At 44.6% G+C, this 14,317-nt stretch overlaps 1 protein-coding gene and 2 non-coding genes across 3 annotated transcripts; 1 reads left to right on the top strand and 2 right to left on the bottom strand.

Moving 5' to 3' along the window:
• The first annotated feature begins 226 nt into the window (after positions 1–226).
• Positions 227–1,200, top strand: LOC103234916 (olfactory receptor 4D9). Its single transcript, XM_037997597.2, has one exon. It carries the CDS (start codon positions 227–229, stop codon positions 1,175–1,177), a length of 951 nt encoding a protein of 316 aa, XP_037853525.1. The 3' UTR covers positions 1,178–1,200.
• Positions 1,201–13,746: 12,546 nt separating this feature from the next.
• Positions 13,747–13,819, bottom strand: TRNAV-UAC (transfer RNA valine (anticodon UAC)). Its single transcript has one exon. It is a non-coding gene; the product is annotated as a tRNA-Val (tRNA).
• A 289-nt stretch (positions 13,820–14,108) lies between these two features.
• On the bottom strand, positions 14,109–14,181 carry TRNAV-UAC (transfer RNA valine (anticodon UAC)). The gene has a single exon. It is a non-coding gene; the product is annotated as a tRNA-Val (tRNA).
• Positions 14,182–14,317: the final 136 nt, after the last annotated feature.

Genomic DNA, 14,317 nt, shown 5'->3' with positions numbered 1-14,317 from the left:
GAACCTTGTCTCCTTGGATGACTGAATCAAAAACTTGGGTAATCTTTCATCCAGTGGTGGTACAGTGACTTGCGGACACAGTGAGTGCACAGAGAAAAGAACTTCCTCCTAATTCTAAGCCAAAACTTAAAAGAAAAGACCACACTAGATTTTAGGACATGTTAATATTATTTAACTGCTCTATTATTTCTTCCAGAGATGAACCTGATAAAGGATCTGTGATTCAATGGATCAGGGAAATGACACCAGAGTGAAAGAATTTATCTTTCTGGGAATTACTCAGTCCCGAGAACTGAGCTGGGTCTTATTTATCTTCCTGTTTTTGGTGTACATGACAACTCTGATGGGAAACTTCCTCATCATGGTCACAGTTACCTGTGACTCTCACCTTCACACGCCCATGTACTTCCTGCTCCGCAACCTGTCTGTTCTTGACATCTGCTTTTCCTCCATCACAGCTCCTAAGGTCCTGATTGATCTTCTCTCAGAGAGAAAAACCATCTCCTTCAGTGGCTGTGTCACTCAGATGTTCTTCTTCCACCTTCTTGGGGGAGCAGACGTTTTTTCTCTCTCCGTGATGGCGTTTGACCGCTACATAGCCATCTCCAAGCCCCTGCACTATATGACCATCATGAGTAGGGGACGATGCACAGCCCTCATCGTGGCTTCCTGGGTGGGGGGCTTTGTCCACTCCATAGTACAGATTTCTCTATTGCTCCCACTCCCTTTCTGTGGACCCAATGTTCTTGGCACATTCTACTGCGATGTTCCCCAGGTCCTCAAACTTGCCTGCACTGACACCTTCACTCTGGAGCTCCTGATGATTTCAAATAATGGGTTAGTCAGTTGGTTTATATTCTTCTTTCTCCTCGTATCTTACACGGTCATCTTGATGATGCTGAGGTCTCACACTGGGGAAGGCAGGAGGAAAGCCATCTCCACCTGCACCTCCCACATCACTGTGGTGACCCTGCATTTCGTGCCCTGCATCTATGTCTATGCCCGGCCCTTCACTGCCCTCCCCACAGACACCGCCATCTCTGTCACCTTCACTGTCATCTCCCCTTTGCTCAATCCTGTAATCTACACGCTGAGGAATCAGGAAATGAAGTTGGCCATGAGGAAACTAAAGAAACGGCTAGGCCAATCAGAAAGAGTTTTAACTCAACAAGGATAAGATAGTACCCATATTTTAAAATAGACATTAAATTTCGCTTTCTCAAAATGGGAAAAGAGCATGTTCATGCCCAAAATAAAGAGATACCTATGGCTACCATCGAGTCCTAAAAGAAGTTGTTCGATAGTATGTGCTGGGGACCACATGGATGACACTGCTTTAAGACAAAATCCGTTCAAGTCTTTCCCTACTCACTTTCAATTATTCATTCCACAAATTTTTATAGAACATACACTATATGCCTGAAAGTACTGGGATTCAGATTGCTGCAAAAAGATTACATGTAGTCACCTTCCTGGAGGCATAACCCAAAATACTTTTTAAAAAATATAAACAGGCCAGGCGTGGTGGCTCATGCCTGTAATCCCAGCACTTTGGGAGGCTGAAGCAGGCAGATCACCTGAGGTCGGGAGTTCGAGACCAGCCTGACCAACATGGAGAAACTCAGTCTCTACTGAAAATACAAAGAAAAATAGGCCAGGCGTGGTGGCGCATGCCTGTAATCCCAGCTACTCAGAAGGCTGAGGCAGGAGAATCACTTGAACCCAGGAGGCAGAGGTTGCAGTGAGCTGAGATCGCACCATTGCACTCCAACCTGGGCAACAAGAGCAAAACTCCATCTCAAAAGAAATAAAGAAAATAAAAAATAAATAAAGTGCTAGGGAAACTGTTGCCATGATGTTACTTGAGAGTTTCCAAAGACATTTAACAGCCAGTAGACATTTTCAAGGGGGAAAAGATAAGAAAAGAACAATACAAACAAAGAAAACAACATGTACATGTTCATATGAGGTGTCTTATGCCTGTAATCCTAGCACTTTGGGAGGCTGAGGTGGAGAGATCACTTGAGCCCAAGAGTTCAAGACCAGCCTGGGCAACTTAGTGAAACCTCATCTCTACAAAAAATCATAATAATAGGCCCGGTGCGGTGGCTTATGCCTGTAATCCCAGCACTTTGGGAGACCGAGGCAGGCAGATCACGAGGTCAGGAGATCGAGACCATCGTAGCTAACACAGTGAAACCCTGTCTCTACTAAAAATACAAAAATAAAATTAGCCAGGCATGGTAGTGGGCGCCTGTAGTCCCAACTACTGGGGAGGCTGAAGCGGGAGAATGGCATGAATCTGGGAGGCCGAGCTTGCAGTGAGCTGAGATCACACCACTGCACTCCAGCCTGGGCAACAGAGCAAGACTCTATCTCAAAAAAAAAAATAATAATAAATAAAAATTAGCCAGACATAATAGTGCATGCCTGTAGTCCCAGCTACTCGAGAGACTGAGGCAGAAGAGGTAGAGACTGCAGTGAGCCATGTTCACTTTACTGCACTCCAGCCTGGGCGACAGATCAAGATCCTGTCAAAAAAAAAAAGACAAAAAGAAACCAGCACGTGCAAAGGAAGAAAATGAAGCGAGATTGTGCCACATTTGTGCAACAGTGAACTCAGTGCAGCCATGGTGTAATACACTCTTGGGGTGAATACTGGCACTGGACCTTTAAAAGAAAAGTTGGGAAGAATAACTCCATTTATGACCACCTGAACAATGCAAGCCCATGATTTCTGTTGAGGAGAGAGAATCCCCAATTCACTTCAAGGACATAATTTCCTCCTAGGAGAAGGAGATAATGCTGTTAGTGAGAGTGTTCATAAAGAAGAATCACTGTTGAGGCTGTGGACAGCTCCTTTGAATGTGTGGGAAAAAAATGAGCAAAGGCAGATGCCAAGTTCTCACATGGGAAGCAACTGACTGCCCGTTATATAGCAGGATTAGCCAGACCCAAATTTCCCATTGTTTCTGTACATAGGGATCTCACCACTCCTTTACCTGTGCCACTCAATCTATTAGAAGGTAAAGAAAGGGTATAAAAAGCAGGATTGTTTAATCAGTGAACCTGGGAATTTGCCAGTCTCTGTTGTGAAAGAGACACGGATAATGCTAGGAGATTTCTCTGACAATCCAGCTGATATTCTGCTAAGATCTATTGACTTCACCGTACTGTGATCCCCACTATGATAAAGCTCAAGCCAAAGCAGCTGGCACACATTTATCAGTCAGAGTAGGCCAACCATTCCAACAAAAGCATCCACAGTCTAAGCAGTTAGCCACAACAACAGTTTACTTCTTACCCATGTCACAGACCAATGCTGATCTGCGGAAAGAGGGCTCAGTGCCACAGTCATTCAGAAATGCAGGTTTCTTCTGTCTTGGGCTCCACGTTCTCTAGATTTTCAGAATCCTGCCCATGATCCAGCAGATGGAGAAAGGGAGAGAGAATTACGAATAAGTGATTCTCCTGCCTCAGCCTCTTGACTAGCTGGGACTACAGACATGTACCACCATGTCTGGCTAATTTTGTATTTTGTATTTTTTTTTTTTTCGTAGAGATGAGGTCTCACTAAGTTGCCCAGGCTGGTTCAAACTCTTGGGCTCAAATGAGCCCTCCATCTCAGCTTCCCAAAATGCTAGAATTACAGGCATGAGACACCTCGCCTGGACATGTTCGTGCTGTCTTGGACTCCACATTCTCTAGATCCTCATAGTCCTGTTCACGCAGCCAGCAGATAGAGAAAGGGAGAGAGAATTAAGAATTATGGGGAAGGCGCCGGGCGCAGTGGCTCACGCCTGTAATGCCAGCAGTTTGGGAAGCCGAGGCAGGTGGATCACCTGAGGTCGGGAGTTCAAGACCAGCCTGACCAACATGGAGAAACCCTGTCTCTACTAAAAATACAAAATTAGCCGGGGCGGTGGCACATGCCTGTAATCCCAGCTACTTGGGAGGCTGAGGCAGGAGAATCGCTTGAACCCGGGAGGCGGAGGTTGTGGTGGGCCGAGATCGTGCCATTGCACTCCAGCCTGGGCAAAAAGAGCAAAACTCTATCTCAAAAAAAAAAAAAAAGAATTATGGGGAAGGGAAGGGTGTGTCTTCATGGGACAGTCCTGGAAGTGGAGTGAACTACTTATGACCACATTCATTGGTCAGCCCTTGGTCACATAGCCTCACCTAACTGCAAGGGAGTTTGGAGAATGAAATCAAACTCTGCTCCCAGAAAGAAGAAAATACGAAGAATGAACTGTAGTGATCTCTTCCACATGTGAGATTCACTGCTAAGAAATCACAATTGGGTTACATTACAAAGATTAAGACTTTGTCTCTAAAAGGATTCTCTTAATACATAAAAATGTTTGCGACAGGGCTGGGTGCGGTGGCTCATGCCTGTAATCCCGGCACCTTGGGAGGTCGGGGAGGGTGGATTGCTTGAGCTCAGGAGTTTCAGACCAGCCTGGGCAACATGGAAAAACCCCATCTCTACAAAAAATATAAAAATTACCGGAGCATGGTGGCACACGCCTGTAGTCCTAGCTACTCAGGAGGCTGAGGTGGGAGGATCACTTGAGCCCGGGGAAGTCAAGGGTGCAGTGAGCCATGAATGCCCCACTGCACTCGCACCTGGGCGAAAGAGTGAGACCCTGTCTCAAAAAAAAAGAAAAAGTTTGCTGGAAAGATGACTAGACCCTTAGAACACACAGAGAACCAAACCAGAATGAAGGAGATGGGGGAAATTTTTTCTTAAAGGAAGAGCGAAATGATCAGAGTAAACCCTGGGATTAGGATGACAGTAGACTAGAAGAACGGGGTCCCATGAGATAGAACATTAGGGTAGAGTGCCCAAAGAAGATTGGCCAAGAAGACAGTCGTCATAGAAGGCAACTCTCACTTATTCCCCAACTTTTCATGGGCTTGTTGTAAACAAGTTTTATTAATGCAGAAGCTCCTTTAGCAATGAATGTTCTCCAAAACTACCATTTGACACAGCAATCCCATTGCTGGGTATATACCCAAAAGAAAATAAATTATTCTAACAAAAAGACACATGCACCTGTATGTCCGCAGTAGCAAAGACAAGGAATGAGCCTAGGTGCCCATCAATGGTGGACTGGATGAAGAAAATGTGATACATTGTATACCATGGGGTACTATGCAGCCATTTTTAAAAATGAATTTTTGTCCTCTACAGCAACATGGATGCAGCTGGAGGCCATGATCCTAAGCAAATTAATGCAGCAACAAAAAATCAAATACCACATGTTCTCACTTATATGTGAAAGCTAACCATTGATTTACACATGGACACAAAGATGGGAACAATAGACACTGAGGCCTACTTGAGGGGAGGAGGGTGGGAAGAGTATGAGGGTCAAAAAACTACCTATTAGGTACTGTGTTCACTACCTGGGTGACAAAATCATTTGTACACCAAACCCCAGCAACACACAATTTACTCATGTAACAAGCCTACACATGTACCCACTGAACCTAAAATAAAAGTTAAACAAAAATGAAATCAATGTTCTCTTCTTTGCTGATTGACATTCCCTGTGTTCTATTTCCACCACTCAAAAATGTTCTGAATTATTTTCCAATATTGGATATCTTTCCCCAAGTATGAAAATGCTAATATAGACACAAATTAGTTTTCAGCTGGATCCAGACTCTGTTGCCCAAGCTGGAGTACAGTGACACGATCTCAACTCACTGAAACACTGCCTCCCAGGTTCAAACTCTCCTGCCTCAGCCTCCTGAGTAGCTGGGATTACAGGCATGTACCACCACGCCTGGCTAATTTTTGTACTTTTTTTTTTTTTACTAGAAACAGGGTTTCGCCATGTTGGTCAGGCTGGTCTCGAACTCCTGGCCACAAGCAATCTGCCTGCCTTGGCCTCCCAAAGTGCTAGTATTACAGGTGTAAGCCACCGAGCCTAGCCAGAGCACTGAATAATCCTAAACACTCCATGAACTGATGATACTCATCAACCCCTTAGTCATCAATATCTTTCTTGATTTCAGTTTTATTTTACCTTCATTGATGCTGGTATTGCATTTTGTTGTCGTTTTGTTTGTTTGTTTGTTTTGAGATGGAGTCTCGCTCTGTTGCCCAGGCTGGGCATGTTGCCTCGCTCATGTTGCCCAGGCTGGAGTGCAGTGGCATAATCTCGGCTCACTGCAACTTCCGCCTCCTGGGTTCAAGCGATTCTCCTGCCTCAGCCGGGACTACAAGCATGCGCCACCACGCCAGGCTAATTTTTTGTATTTTTTAGTACAGAAAGGGTTTCACCGTGTTAGCCAGGCTGGTCTCGATCTCCTGACCTCGTGATCCGCCCACCTCGGCCTCCCACAGTGCTGGGATTACAGGCGTGAGCCACCGCGCCCGGTGTTGTTGTTGTTGTTGTTTTAAACGGAGTTTCGCTCTGTCACCCAAGCTGGAGAGCGGTGGCATGATCTTGGCTCTCTGCAACCTCTGCATCCCGGGATCAAGCGATTCTCCTGCCTCAGGCTCTGGAGAAGCTGGGATTACAGGCGCCCGCCACCACACCCTGCTAATTTTTGTATTTTTAGATTTTTAGTACAGACGAGGTTTCACCATGTTGGCCAGGCTGGTCTCAAACTCCTGACTCAAGTGATTCGCCCACCTCGGCCTCCCCAAGTGCTAGGGTTACAGGTCTGAGCCACTGCGCCTGGCCTGTTGCTAATATTTCAATTTAAAGTAATAAAAATGGAAAAAGGACCAGCATAAATATAATTGGTTGAGGCCATCTGGGGCCGAGAAAGAGCAGGGGCACAGACATGGTCCAGCAAAGTTCGGTTTGGAAGGAGAGCACTGTACGGGCAGGGCAGTAACCAAAAAAGAAAAAAGAAAAACCAAGAAAGGAATGGAAAGTGTTGGAGCCAGGTAGGAAGGTGGGAACTGGGGTCAAATGCTGGAAGTTGACTGGGAAGACGTTAGCATACCTTCAAGTAAAGGTATCCAAGGCTTATTGATTAACTGTTAAGCATATGAATGTCAAACTCAATTTTAATCCTGCTTCTATCATTTGCTGACCTATGAAAATCTTGATGTTAATGTACAGAAGTGACTGCAAATCACATAAATGCATGCTGCTAGATCCAAAATAAGTGTATCCTAACTCAACCTCACCTTAACAAGATCTGCAAAATGCCTGTGACCTCTCTAAAGCCACCAAAATAAGAATTGTGATGGAAGGGTAGTCAGAGTAGAAACAAGAGCCCTAGCTGACTGTGGTTATAATATTTTACTATTGCAAGCTCTACAAAACATGTGACCATGTGAGCATATTGCTAGGGGTCTTCCCAGGGCCTTGGGCCCCACAAATAAGGGGCTACAAGGCTTAAGCTCCGTTAGCCTCATGAGAAATCCAATTTTAATCCTCCAGCCAGACCAAGGTCTTCTCAGAACTGGCACCTCTGGGCCTGAGTCAAATGTACTAATATGGGTCTATCATAGATTTCATCTTTTTAGAATTTCATAATATAGGTATCAGTGAAGTGCTGCATACACCACATTCAGAACGAAAGTTTTATTTCTAGACAAATCGGACCTGTGAATATATTGGTGCCAAGTAATCTGTTTAACAAACAAACCACATTTACATTCAGAATGGCATCTGCAGGGGTGAGATGGCGTTTTCCACTGGATCCCAGAATGGCAAGAAGAGGCCCTTGAGCCTCAGGGGTACTAACAGGTTGCTTCCTTCTAACAGAAGTCCCTGGGGACAGGAGCCCTCCGCTGTGATTTAAGGTGCGAAAAACTGACTATTTCAACCTGCTTGCTCCTTCATTACATTTGGGAATTTCTAAATCTTTGAATGTTATAGCTAACTCCAAGCTAACAAAGACCTCCCTTCTTTCCACACTTTGTTAAAAATCTTTCTCGTGACTAGGTACAGTGGCTCATGCCCGTAATCCCACCGCTTTGGAAGGCTGAGGCAGGAGTTTGAAAACATAAATATTCTACCATTGCTCTATGAAGGTAGCAAGGTTGGCATCCAAAATTCGTGACCTCCAAGAGTCTTTTCTCTAAACCCTATTACTTCTCATTATAGTTCAACACAAAAGGAAAAAAAAAAAAAACTTGTATGCATTGTCTTGTGTTCTGATTTTTCTTAATACTTTTAAATATTTACTCTGAAGAAAATACCTGGCCTTTTAAAAACTAAAAATGTTTGAAAATGATGACATTCGCTGAGTTATTGATGGACTAATAGTTAATTGGGAGTCAGCCTAGAAAATTCACTTTGTGTCGCATGAACTTCAAAGGGAAGATCATAGGAGGTAAGTTAACTGAGTAGGAGTTGTGCTCTGATGAAACAATGAGAGCTAAAGTACTGTGAAATCCAGAGAGGTCAGTGGTTAGCAGCAGGACCAGACATTGGCCTCAGTATGGGCAGAACATGGAGGGAAGGTGTACAAAGGCACGTCAAAGATACACACAGTGGGACATTAGTTAAAGTGGCAAAAACAGAGTTTATTCAGTAACTACTGACAGTAGGGGAATGAGCTGGGCTCCACTGTGATTTGTGCAGAGGTGGTTCGAGCATTTTACAGGGAGAATGAATGTAGAATGGGCGAGTGTGAGGTCTCAGTAGAGTCAGAGAAGTGAAAATTTGCAAACGGTTCATCAGTAGCAATGCGATGAGGCCAGCTGTGTCTGTCAGCTGGCAATTATCCAAGTTAGGATTCCACCCTCCCACAGAGACTGGAAGACAGGGGCTTCATCCTTTTTGATGATTACGTTTCAAAGGAATGGCTCCCAGGTCCTTAAGAAAGACATTTCTGAGTTCTAAGAGATACATGCTCAAAATCGTAAGCCCTTTTTTGTAAATGCTCTAAGTAAGGGAGGTCAGGGGCCTATCATCAGGGTTTGGGTAAAACAAACCGTAAATTCTCCTGGTAGTATTGAGCTTACTCAGGCAGGCATTTAATGGGGGACTGGGGTCATTCTAAGGACACAGCCTTATGCTGCTAGAAGCCATGTGAGAGTTTGGTCTAGTTCAGGGGTTTGGACGGAGCTATATGCCAAGAGTTCTGCAGTTCTCAGGACCATGAGGTTGAGGGGATAATGGAGATACTCATTACCCTAATTGTAGTGTCAGTTTCACAGGTGTGTGTGTGTGTGTGTCTGTGTCAAAACTCATCAAGTTATATCCTTGAAATATGTGCAGTTTACAGTGCGTAAGTTATACCTTAACAAAGCAGGGGGCTATTTCATTTTAGGCAGTTTGCAAAACGCAAGAGACATCCAGAAGCCTGTCAGTACCCAAAGTGGTATTTATTTTCAATGTTCTTTTTAAAACAGAGTGGAAAGCAGGAGGAGTTAAATTAGGATTTACAAGAAGTGATGTTTGGCAACAAAAGTTAAAAAGAGTGTTTCTTTACTTTGTACTCTAATTGTTTTATCCTTTGACTTACCTACTTTTTAAAAGTTAATATCTTTTTTTTTTTTTTTTTTTTTTGAGACAATGGTCTCACTCTGTCATCCAGGCTGGAGGGCAGCGGCACAATCTCAGCTCAGTGCAACCTCTGCCTCCCAGGTGCAAGCAATTCTTGTTCTTCAGCCTCCTGAGTAGCTGGAGTTACAGGTGCACACCACCACACCCAGCTAATTGTTTGTATTTTAGTAGAGATAGGGTTTCATCATGTTACCCAAGCTGGTCTGGAACTCCTGCTACTTGGGAGGCTGAGGCAGAGAATTGCTTGAACCCGGGAGGCAGAAGTTGCAGTGAGCCAAGCTTGCGTCACTGCACTCCAGCCTGGATGACAGAGCAAGAACTCCATCTCAAAAAAAAAAAAAAAAAAAATCAATTACAAAAGGGGTTGAATTAAATTTACTTCACAAGAAAGATCAATTTTTTAAATATTAAAAAGGTCTTTTTCTCAGAAACACATTTAATTGGATATGCATGAACCACATGCCAATCACAGAATGGTAACCAGCTGGGGCACTGACACATTCCGTCCTTAACCAAACACCAGTCAGGCTTCTCTGAGCCCTCTTCTCCACTAGGTCTAGACCTTGGCCTCAGTTCCATCCTCAGCGTGCAGATAGTCCAGGTTTATTAAGTATCCTGCTAATTCAATGTATCAAGAATCCCTCTGACCCTTGATATCTGATCACCCTGGTCCATCCTCATCAAGAATCCTGTTAATTCAGTGTACCCAGAATCCCCTTACCCTGGATGTCTCCTGTTCCTAATTTTCCATCCACTGACCCCACCCCACCCCAATTCTGCTCCTTGGCTGTAAATTCCCAGCTGTCTCTACCACATTTGGAGTTAAGCCTAGTCTTTCTCTTCTCTTGTGATAATCTTTTCTTTAAGAATACCTGGGAGTAGGAGAGAGAAATAAATAAAAATAAATAACAAACTAAGTGTGGTGGCTCATGGCTGTAATCCCAGCGCTCTGAGAAACTGAGGCAGGAGGATTGCCTGAGCCCAGAAGTTGAGACCACGGTGGGCAACATAGCGAGACTCTGTCTCTATAAAAAATTTTTAAAATTAGCCAGGTGTTGGCTGGGCACAGTGGCTTACACCTGTAACCCCAGCATTTTGGGAGGCCGAGGCGGGTGGATCACGAGGTCAGGAGTTTGAGACCGGCCTGACCAACATGGTGAAACCCTGTCTCTACTAAAAATACAAAAATTAGCCTGGTGTGGTGGCACATGCCTGTAGTCTCAGCTACTGAGGAGGCTGAGGCAGGAGAATCACTTGAACTCAGGAGGTGGAGGTTACAGTGAGTCGAGATTGCACCACTGCACTCCAGCCTGGGCGACAAAGCAAGACTCTGTAACCAAAAACAAAAAAAAAAAAAAAGAAAAAAGAAAAAGAAAAAAGCAAAGGAATAAAGAATCACTACTCCATAGGCAGAGCAGCCCACTAGGGCTGCTGGCTGTCCATCTTTGTGGTCATTTCCTGATTACATGCTAAACGAGGGGTGGATTATTCATGAGTTTTCTGGGAAAGTCAGGGACAGTTCCCAGAATGGAGAGTTCCTCATCTTTTTAGACCATATAGGATAACTTCCTGACATTGCCATGGCATCTGTAAACTGTCATGGTGCTGGTGGGAGTGTCTTTTAACATGTTAATGCAGTATAATTAGCATATAATGAGCAGTGAAAACACCAGAGGTCACTCTCCTTACCATCCTGGTTTGGTGGGTTTTGGCCGGCTTCTTTACCACAACCTGTTTTATCAGAAAGGTCTTTTTGACCCGTATGTTGTGCCAACCTCCTAGCTCATCCTATGATTTAGAATGCCTTCATCTCCCAGGAATACAGCCCCGCAGGTCTCAGCCCTATTTTACCCAGCCCCTATTCAAGATGGAGTTGCTCTGGTTCCAAGGCCTCTGACAAAAAGTTGAAACAGTAGAAGACGTTTAACTGTACAACAATCAGGAGAAAATATAGCATAATTTTTGAAGTATAATTTCAAAGTGAGGAAGTATTTTCTAGGCAGGAAATGTTAAAAGCCCTTTTCCCCGACCCACCCCAAAAAAGATGATGAAATTGACTTCATAAAAATGTTTACTTTCTGCATCGCACAGAATATCAAAAATAAAATCAAAAGATAAATGGCAAGTCTGGATACATTTGCAAAATATATCCTAAATCTGAATTTACAAAGAGCACCTAAAAACCTATTTATTTATTTATTTATTTATTTAGAGACAGAGTCTCGCTGTGTCGCCAGGCTGGAGTACAGTGGCGCGATCTCAGCTCACCGCAACCTCCAGCTCCCAGGTTCAAATGATTCTCCTGCCTCAGCCTCCTGAGTAGCTGGGACTACAGGTGCGTGCCACCACACCAAGTTAATTTTTGTATTTTTAGTAGAGACAGGGTTTCACCATGTTGGCCAGGATGGTCTCGATCTCTTGACCTCATGATCCACCTTCCTCGACCTCCCAAAGTGCTGGGATTACAGGCATGAGCCACCGCGCCAGGCCTAAAAACCAATTTAAACACAAATTAACAGAATATATATATTAGAAAATTGAACAAAAGAGGTGAACAGATGGAAGGAAGAAAGGAAGCTTTTGAGTACATGAAAAATGTTCAACCTAACACAATAAAACACACATACCATTTCTAGCTGACTCAAAATTCGATTATTTTCATTTGAGAGAGACAGGAAGAACAAGGGCTTTTATATTGGTGTGAGTGTAATTTGATACAAACTGTTTTGAAAGGAGCTGTGGCGGGTTTGGTGGGGACAGCAGGGAGGTTGGTGGGACGGGTTTGCAGAGGGCGTCTCGCTTTTTTGCCCAAGCTGGTTTTGAAATCCTGGGTTCAAGCCATACTTCCACGTCGGCCTGCCAAAGTGCTGGGATTACAGGTGTGAGCCACAGCGTCCAGCCATCAATTAAATTTCTAAGACAAAAAGGCAACCCGCTTCTTGCTTGGGTTGGTACTGTGTTCTGTCCCTGACCAGGGGTGTAACCCTGGGCCATTTCTTAATCTCACTCTGCTTCCTCTTCCTCGTCTGTAAAGCGGGATAGATAATAATAGAGTCATTGTGAACATTAAATTAGCTACCCATGTAAGTGCCTGTTCACGGTTTTGCTAGGATTATTTTACATATTGCCCTATCTAAAACCGAGGAACAAGGAAATCTGCTCAGCATTGTTCCTAAGACTAGATACAATTTAAGTGTTCATCAAAAGGCATAAAGAATTGCGATATATCCAAACACAGGAAGTAAAAGGATAAGCCAAGATGTATGAACGAAATAGGAAAATTTTCAGGATATTGTTGAGGAAATGGGAGCGGGACCTATGTGTGTTTCCTTTGTAGAAAAAGCGTCAAGTGGCTTATAAAGTAAATGGACATGTATACTGGTGAATGCATAGACGTTTTCTGAAGGGTCACAAAAGAAACAGCTAACCGTTGAAAGATGGGACGGAAACATCACTGTGACATACGTGGGGAATTCTGAATTCTGTGCATGAAATCAATTTTTTCACAAGCTTTTTTTTTTTTTTTTTTTTTTTTTTGAGACGGAGCCTCGCTCTGTCACCCAGGCTGGAGTGCAGTGGCACGATCTCGGCTCACTGCAAGCTCCGCCTCCTGGGTTCACACCATTCTCCTGCCTCAGCCTCCCGAGTAGAGTAGCTGGGACTACAGGCGCCTGCCACCACGCCCGGTTAATTTTTTTGTATTTTTAGTAGAGACGGGGTTTCACCGTGTTAGCCAAGATGGACACCATCTCCTGACCTCGTGATCCGCCCGCCTCGGCCTCCCAAAGTGCTGGGATTACCGGCGTGAGCCACTGCGCCCGGCCTCAAAAAGCATTTTTAATTTAAATAAATGCAGTATGAAGGCAGTGAACTTGGAGGTAATCAGCAAACAGGGCGCGGCCTTCGTGATGTCCTTCGACTTAGTGGTAGCAATTTTTAGAGATGGCCCAAGCAAGGCTTAGAAGAAGGTAGGTAAGCCAAGGTGCAACACCCAGGAACCCAGAAGCCGGCTGGCCAGGCAGTGGAAAGGCGCAAGCGCAGGGGTGCGCGATGCCTCGGTGGAGCGGAGCCGCCTGCACCTCCAGAGAGGCGCCACACGGGGGCAGCCTCGGAGGCCGACTCTGCGCCGCACGCTAAGAGGAGCCCGGCTGGTTCAGCAGGCGGGGAGTAAGCCGCAGAAAACCCGTGAAACACAGGTGCGTCGCCAGCTTCCTGGTGCAAAACCCAACACCTGGCTCACAAAACACAAGGTAATACCCCGTGGTTCCACTGGGGCTCGAACCCAGGACCTTCTGCGTGTAAAGCAGACGTGATAACCACTACACTATGGAACCTCACACACGCAAACCGCTTCTCCAGGATTTAATAATTGTTCCAAAAGACGTTTTAGCACCGGGAAATGGTTATGCGGACTTGACATCCGGCGATTGTGCACAGAGAAAAACTTTCAAAAGGATTCCTCATTTTCCAGTGTTCAGACGAAGACGACCGCGCAGAAACATTGTAGAAATGTCTGCGTCTCCAGCTTCCTGAAGCAAAACCCAAGATTGGGCTCGCAAAATATTAATACTAAGCATTTTAGAGAAAGGAAAGAAAAGAAAAAAATAATGTGAGACCATGCCATGGTTCCACTGGGGCTCGAACCCAGGACCTTCTGCGTGTAAAGCAGACGTGATAACCGCTACACTATGGAACCGCATGCGGACTTTTGACGTCTAGGATTTAGTAATTCTGCATAAAGACATGTTAACAACATGGACCGAAACAGATTTACTGCTCAGCGATCGTGAACAGAGAGACAAATTTACACAAGGATTACAGATTTTCCAGTG

The sequence above is a fragment of the Chlorocebus sabaeus genome, chromosome 1 (genome assembly GCF_047675955.1).
Source record: "Chlorocebus sabaeus isolate Y175 chromosome 1, mChlSab1.0.hap1, whole genome shotgun sequence".
NCBI lineage: Eukaryota > Metazoa > Chordata > Mammalia > Primates > Cercopithecidae > Chlorocebus > Chlorocebus sabaeus.
Note: the sequence above shows the minus strand (reverse complement) of the source record. Positions and strands in the feature narration are given on the sequence as shown.

Bases quoted from the DNA above. Each gene is read 5' to 3' on its own strand.
- LOC103234916 (XM_037997597.2), top strand. From the start codon at position 227: ATGGATCAGGGAAATGACACCAGAGTGAAAGAATTTATCTTTCTGGGA.